General features: G+C 42.7%; 3 protein-coding genes across 3 annotated transcripts; 1 reads left to right on the top strand and 2 right to left on the bottom strand.

The window, feature by feature from the left end:
* Nucleotides 1-101: 101 nt before the first annotated feature.
* PHALS_02746 (uncharacterized protein) lies at nt 102-422 on the bottom strand (the record flags this gene model as incomplete). The annotated part of the gene is made up of 1 exon (XM_024717187.1): nt 102-422. One exon carries the CDS (start codon nt 420-422, stop codon nt 102-104), a length of 321 nt encoding a protein of 106 aa, XP_024582711.1.
* A 1,654-nt stretch (nt 423-2,076) lies between these two features.
* Nucleotides 2,077-4,521, top strand: PHALS_02745 (23s rrna (uracil-5-)-methyltransferase; the record flags this gene model as incomplete). Its single annotated transcript, XM_024717186.1, has 1 exon — nt 2,077-4,521. One exon carries the CDS (start codon nt 2,077-2,079, stop codon nt 4,519-4,521), a length of 2,445 nt encoding a protein of 814 aa, XP_024582710.1.
* A 456-nt stretch (nt 4,522-4,977) lies between these two features.
* Nucleotides 4,978-5,990, bottom strand: PHALS_02744 (Uncharacterized conserved protein; the record flags this gene model as incomplete). The annotated part of the gene is made up of 2 exons (XM_024717185.1): nt 4,978-4,987; nt 5,056-5,990. The coding sequence occupies 2 exons, from the start codon at nt 5,988-5,990 to the stop codon at nt 4,978-4,980; spliced, it is 945 nt and encodes a 314-aa protein (XP_024582709.1).
* Nucleotides 5,991-7,176: the final 1,186 nt, after the last annotated feature.

The raw sequence follows: 7,176 nt of genomic DNA, 5'->3' as shown, positions 1-7,176 counted from the left end.
GTAGATTGTGTAGCTGCTAACTAATTCACTTTGGCATTTGCCTTCCTCTAATCAACAGTCTCTCTATCCACAATATAGAAGATGTCAATAGGTACGTTACACTAATAGATGCTTGTTCTTACCTTGAATTTCAATCGGAGTGGTTCATCGGCCGTCCATCTTGTTGCATCGGCTGCCGTCACAGGATCATCCAACCGCAAATTCACATCTTCAAAGCCTAGAAAACTTCCTTTCCCAAAAGTTGGTCTTTCGAATGCGGCATCTAACAGATCCACCAGATTAGTCCCTACTGGAACATAGACTGGTAAAGCCAGGCCATTATAGTCAGCGACAAATACTTCGACTATATTCTCTGGGTCCACTGGTATAGTAGCTGGCGGAAGTGGCAGTTTTGAAGATGAAGGAAGTCTTCCATTGCTCATGCTTTCTTGAACTCTTGACCCGATTGTAACTCGGACAATGATCAATCACTTTTGTTTTTTGCCGCATCTCAAGAACATGATACCCTCTCAAATCGACGATGTGACCAAAAGCCAACGATTACAAATCTATCACCTCGCTTCAATCATGTGACACTATTTCCACAGGATGCCATGCAGATTGAAAGATAGTGATGTATCTATTGAAAAAAGTGATTCAACCATTGAAAGATTTTTATCACCGCTCTCTGCTCATTGTCTTTCAGATATAAATCATGTCGCCAGCCACATGACATCATTAACTCAATAAAAATTTGTTAGGATTTTGACATTTAGTGAAAAAGTTTTCGTTGAAGCGATCTGAGTTTGGACGAGATTGCACGGCAGTTATAGAGGACAAATCGAATAATTAACTTAGAAGGATTGAACATGATGAGAAGTTTGATGTGCTGCGTGAGTAACTCACGATCGAGAGATGCAACAATTTGTTTCGAGGAGTTAAGTAAATGGACCAGCATTGGAATTTCCATCATCGATGATATTTTTGAACAAGAAGAAGTATACGGAGGAACAAAGCGCAGAAGATGTGCGTCTAAGTACTGGAATGAGACTTGAAAGCATTTGGTATCTAAAACTTTTCAACCATTTTCTATCACGTGTAACGAATACCGATCTAATGATAAAGATTTTTCAAGTCGATTAATTAATAGGATGAATTTTGGTTGTGGACTAAACCGTCAAACTATCGACATGACTTAAAAGCCATCCAATCATTATCTTACAAAATCAGTTCGTGGCTGCTCACTAGGAAACATGAGCAGTGCAACCCTTGTTTTCGTCGAACAACTTTGGGTAAGGAGCAAGATGCATTTACTGGCGCTGTTGCTGTTTCCAGCACATCTGCACAGGCGTCTCCAGGCGTCGTAGCTGGTCACAAACAAGACAACTCTTTCGGAAAGGGTTGAGAGTATTCGCGCACAGGAAATCTAACGACTGGCAACCAGGAACGCGCACTGGCTGTTTGCGAAAAAGTTCGTTATGCTGCGTGCTATAATCGGCTACGGCTGCCATGACTGTCGTGATGCACCTACTAAAGCATGGGCATTGATGACGTCTATGGTGGTACTCAACGGTATTTTCGCCAGACTGTTCGACATACGTACAATATTGATAGACATGGGTGATTTGGATGATGTAGAGAAACTCTAGCGTTTTGGCAAGACGAAACTTATTTGGATTGAGACCCCGACGGACCTGACGGTCAAAATCACGGACATCCAGGCTGTAGCCAATTTTGCGAAGAGTCACAATCTGCTTCTAGTTGTGAACAATACGTTCATGTTCTCTTACTTTCAAAATCCATGGGTATCACTAAGTAGATTAACAGACATAACTGATGTCGCTGAAAAGGTGATTTTTCCATGTCTGAAGATATCAACATGAAATTACGCTTTATCCAAAATGGTATTGGTGCGGTATGGTGACAGTAGTTTACAAATTTAAATTTCTGCTTTCGTGTAAAATAAAAAAAATTGTAAGACATTTTTCTGGAAAAGTAATTTTATATTGAAAATGCTGATGAAAATTAAAATAGTAGATTGTGTGAAAACATCGTAATAGTAATAATTAATTGACTGGATCGGACAACACGGACGAGATGCAGATATCAACAGTGATGGAATCTCCGGTAGATGGCGCGCAAATGGAAGAGAACGATATAAAGGTTATCATCATGAATTATGGAAAATGGAAGGATGCAAAGACGTTGACCGAGCTATTGCATCAACGAGGAGTGTCGTTTAAAAAAGTGCAAAAGTCTCGACAGCTTTCGTTCGGGTTTGTGCATTTTCATTCAAAAGAAGAGCGCGCTGAGGCAATACCAAAGCTGGAGACTATCGAATGGAATGGTGAACTTTTAGAGGTCAAAGACGTTCTAGTCAAGAAGAGTATGAAACTTGCGCGTCAGAGCTATAAGCGCTGCTTGAAGGAACAGGAGGCACCCAAAGAACAGCAAGAAGACGTATCAGAACGTGATATACGTGACGTGGTCACACCATGGGCAGATGTTCCGTATGACGCTCAATTGGAACGTAAAGAGGTGGAGATGAAAAAGGTGCTGGTCAAGATTGTACGACAGACTCGGAAGGAATATGGCAAGAAAGAGAAGCGCGTGGCTAAAAATTGCAATGTTAGCAAAAAGCGTAAACTTGAAGATGAACAGATCAAGGAGACACAAGAGAAGCCTTTGAATGTTTTTATGGATAATTCAAAACCACAGTACTCGTTGAAAATTCCAAATTGGCTTACTAGCAACGGATCGTTATATATTGTAGCCAATGATCACCTGTACACACGTACGCTTGAAGCTGATGCTGAGACGACGTGGCATTATGTAGCTAATGCTGAGAATATTGTAGCGATCGTTTCGTTCGGAAGTGAACTGGTTGCAGTCAAGACCGACAACACCATTTATGCGCTAAAGACGAGACTGTCACAACCGGATAGTTTCAATTGGGAAAAGCTTTGCAGCGGACCTGAAGGATATGCTCTCTCTTCACTCGCGTCGTTACGTGGAACATTAATAGGATGCACTGGGGATGGGAAAATTTACAAGCAGGAGGGAACAGGTCGCTTTGCAGCGGGAAAGTGGACGCAGCTAGGCGAAGCACCTGGCGTGTCCGTTATCGGACTTCACAATGGGTTTTTATACGCTCACAACAAGGATTCAAACTGTGCTGTGCCCTGGTGGCGCGCTTCGCTTGACGCAACTGCGCTTAATGCGCTAACATTTGAGCCGTTTAATGCGACAATGCCAAGAGCGCTTGGTATAACTTCACACAATAGATTGCTGATTCTTCTTACACTCAATAGTATAGAGTATGTGGAAGAAGATGGCACAGTTCAGGCTTCTATACCGATGACACATGAAGTGAAAGATGCAATGTTTACGGGATTCACCAGTCATAATGGGCTGTGCTGCCCCATGGACTCAATTCACGCGTCGCCCGTGACGGAAGGCTACCGAAACAAATGCGAATTCAGTTTTGGTTTTGACAAAAACAATAAACCATGCGTCGGCTTTCGTCTTGGTCTCTTTCGTGAAGGATCTGTGGTTGTCAGTAAACCTGACGAGTGCATTAACGTGTCCAAGGATATGAAAGCGGTGTGTGCGGTGATGCAGGTCATTTTAGAAACATCTGGTGTTCCTGTGTATGATGTTCATACCAAAACAGGTGTATGGCGCGTGCTGACAGTGCGTCAGAGTATCAATACAGAAGAATTGATGGTCATTGTTCAGGTAAATCCGGCTCAAAAGACTCTGGAAGAACGGGCTGCGGTAAAAGAATTAATAGTAAAGCGATTGACGGACGAAGAAAATTCCTTTCGAATCACATCGATCTATGTGCAAGAATACGAGGGTTTATCGGCTCCCTCGGACAATGATTCAGTTGAACACGTATTTGGCAAGACAAAGCTCGAGGAACATTTACTTGGCATGCGCTTCTCGATCTCGCCAAATGCTTTTTTTCAAGTCAACACGCTTGGCGCAGAAAAATTGTACACGCTGGTAAAACAACATGCAAACGCAAACGAACATACAATGTTGTATGACGTATGTTGTGGTACAGGTACGATCGGGATTTGTTTGTCACAAGGAGTAGGCGAGATTGTGGGAATTGAGACTTGTAAACCTGCAACGGACGATGCGGAAGTAAATGCAGAGCTTAACAATGTCAAAAACGTGAGCTTTGTCAACTCAAAAGCTGAGATGGTTATGAAAAATTTATTGCAACAAAAGCGCGGTGAGAATAAACAGCAGCTTGATCGTGTTGTAGCTATTGTGGACCCGCCGCGTGCTGGACTTCATCACCAAGTGTTGCGTGCCTTGCGCGCTTGTGCACCTGTTGAGCGAATCGTTTACGTATCATGTAATCCGACTAACTCATTGATACGAGATGCCGTGACGTTGTGCGGTCCTAATACTAAATCGATCCAAGGCCAGGCTTTCAAACCTGTATACGCTGTCCCAGTCGACATGTTTCCACATACGCCACACTGCGAGATGATCATCGTCTTTGATCGTGTCGAAGCAGAAAATTAGAACAGACCTGCGAGATGTTAGCTTCGATAATGAAGAATACGCGACAGGTAAAGTACGTTGGTATTCAAATTAACACTTGTGTCGTTTTAAAAGCACATGACACGTAACATGACAGCCGATCATTAACAACTGCCAAATGTTAAGCAATCCCTTCGTGACGACCATTTCTTTGACCACTATATTGATACCTAAGAGTTACTAGACACCCAAACAGTTATGTACTTATAGGTTCAACTGTTACTCTAGTTCTAAGAAAATGTACACATTTGAAACGCGCGGCCGATTTATTCGCTATCGTCTCTTGTGAGGTCGTTATCATCGTTGTCATCTTCATCGTCTTCCTCACTAATCTCCAAACCTTCATACACTTCCTCTTCCATGTCATCGTCATCATCATCATCAAGTGACAAATCATCGCCACCCGACTTTAGTCTCTTCTTTGACGGCTCATCACCCTCAGGAAGATCTTTTAGACCGTCCGCACAAAACAATACTGTGTTCAACCGTTGCTTTGCATAGAATGTGTGCCTGTACTTGCGTGTATTGACATCAAAAACGTGTACCATACGATCAAGGCCAACTGCTGCAATGTATGGAAGCGTCGGGTGGCACGCAATATCCCGAATGGATCCGACTGGTCCTGTGCATCGGCCCATATGCTTCAAAGTACGTAAGTCCAAAATGTCCAAGTTTCCTGCTGTATCTCCGATATACACTTGAGTCTCATCTGGTGATATGCAAAGCGATTGAATCGGATTTTCTCCGAAATTATCAAGCTGTTGTACTGGTCTTCGCTTTGTGTTTGAGTCGTAGATTCGAATTTGACAGTAAGCAGTGCCGACAATAACGCGGTGGCCATTGCTTGTACCAGAAGATAAAAAACGCAAGTCTTTGATCCAAACGGGTACACGCATGTCTAGCTTGTCATGTGTTACATTTTTGGCTTTAAACAGAACTTGCTGGGTCTCTAATGACCACAAATTCAGGTCATGCTCCTTACCGCCGACACCAATACAAGATTGCGCTACAGGTTCAAGACGCATCATGTGTAGTCCACCGCCAACATTAAATGATAATGGATTATCTCTCTCCAATATGCTGCGAACTAGCACATCACCTGTGTCGGAGCACTGCACTATAGAGCTAGACTTTTGTATGAAGTCTATTCCTACGCACCGTGCCATTCTTTGAGTTTTCTCTGGAGCTGGCCAAGACCAAACTGGATTTCTAGTGTTGCTAATATTATTGTTGTGAGAGGCCTCGTAACTCTCTACGACACCGTCAGCGCGTGCCAGCACCACATTGCGTTGAGAATCGACGGTCTTGTACTCGTCTGCGCACCAACATAATCGCTGAATACCTCGAGATCGTGCTTGTGGGTGGTCGAGACCTGATAGGATGCACTGTTCGTTCTTCTCAAGTTCAATAGACTTGAGTAAACCGGTCTCATCACCTATGAGGACTCGCATATCAATGTAGACTGATTTGATGACTGGTAAACGAATGCAGGGTAATATAATTGGTAGAAAAATAAAATAATAAACAATGTGATGTTGGGATGAAAAAATATTTAGATCTTTATACAAAAGCACTTTATCAATGCCCGTGTTTTACAAGGTGCATCACGACGGTCGTCGCAGCCATACCCGATAAATTGCACACAGCATAACGAACTTTATCGCAAGCACCCAGTACGCGCTCTTGGTCGCCACTCGTTAGATTTCCTGTGCGCCAATACTCCCAACCCTTTCCGAAAGAGTTGTCTTGTTTGCGACCAGCTACGACGCTTAGAGACGCAGTGAAAATGTGCTGACAAGCGTGATAGGAACAGCAACAGCAACAGTATACGCATCTGGCTCTTGACCCTCATGAATGGCCGTCGTAACGAAGCCGTTCAACTTAATAAAGGGTTGCACAGCTCATGTTTCCTAGTGAGAAGCCACAAACTGATTCGTAAAATAGGTTAGATGCTAAATGCTTTCAAGTCTCATTCCAGTACTTTGAACCACGTTTTCTGCGCTTTGTTCCTTCCTATACTTCTTCTTGTTAAAAAAATATCATCGATGATGGAAATCCCAATGCTGGTTTCCTTACTTAACTCCTCGAAACAAATTGTTACATCTCTCAATCGTGAGATACTCACGCAGCACATCAAACTTTTCATCATGTTCAATCGACTTCGATTTGTCCACTATAACTGCCATGCAATCTCGTCCACACTCAAATCGTTTCAACAAAAACTTTTTCAATTAATGTCAGAATCCTCATTGAGTTAATAATGTCATGTGGCTGGCTACATGATGTATATCAGAAAGACAATGAGCAGAGAGCGTTGATAAAAATCTTTCAATGGCTGCATCACTTTTTTCAGTAAATTCATCACTATCTTTCAGTCTACATGATGTCCTGTGGTCCTGTGGATATAGTGGTGGTCACATGATTGAAAGGAAGTGATGGATTTGTAATTGTTGGCTTTTAGACACATCGTCGATTTGAGAGGGTATCATGTTCTTGAGATGCGGCAAAAAACCAAAAGTGATTGATCATTGTCCGACTTACTATAGGATCAATAGATTTCAAGAAAGCATGAGCTGTGGAGCAATTCCATCTTCTTCAGAACAGCCACTTCTTCCAGCAGCTACATTAGTGAACCCA

This window comes from Plasmopara halstedii, assembly GCF_900000015.1.
Source record: "Plasmopara halstedii genome assembly, contig: Scaffold_2061, whole genome shotgun sequence".
NCBI classification, from domain to species: Eukaryota; Oomycota; class Peronosporomycetes; order Peronosporales; family Peronosporaceae; genus Plasmopara; species Plasmopara halstedii.
This window is presented reverse-complemented; position numbering and strand designations above follow the sequence as displayed.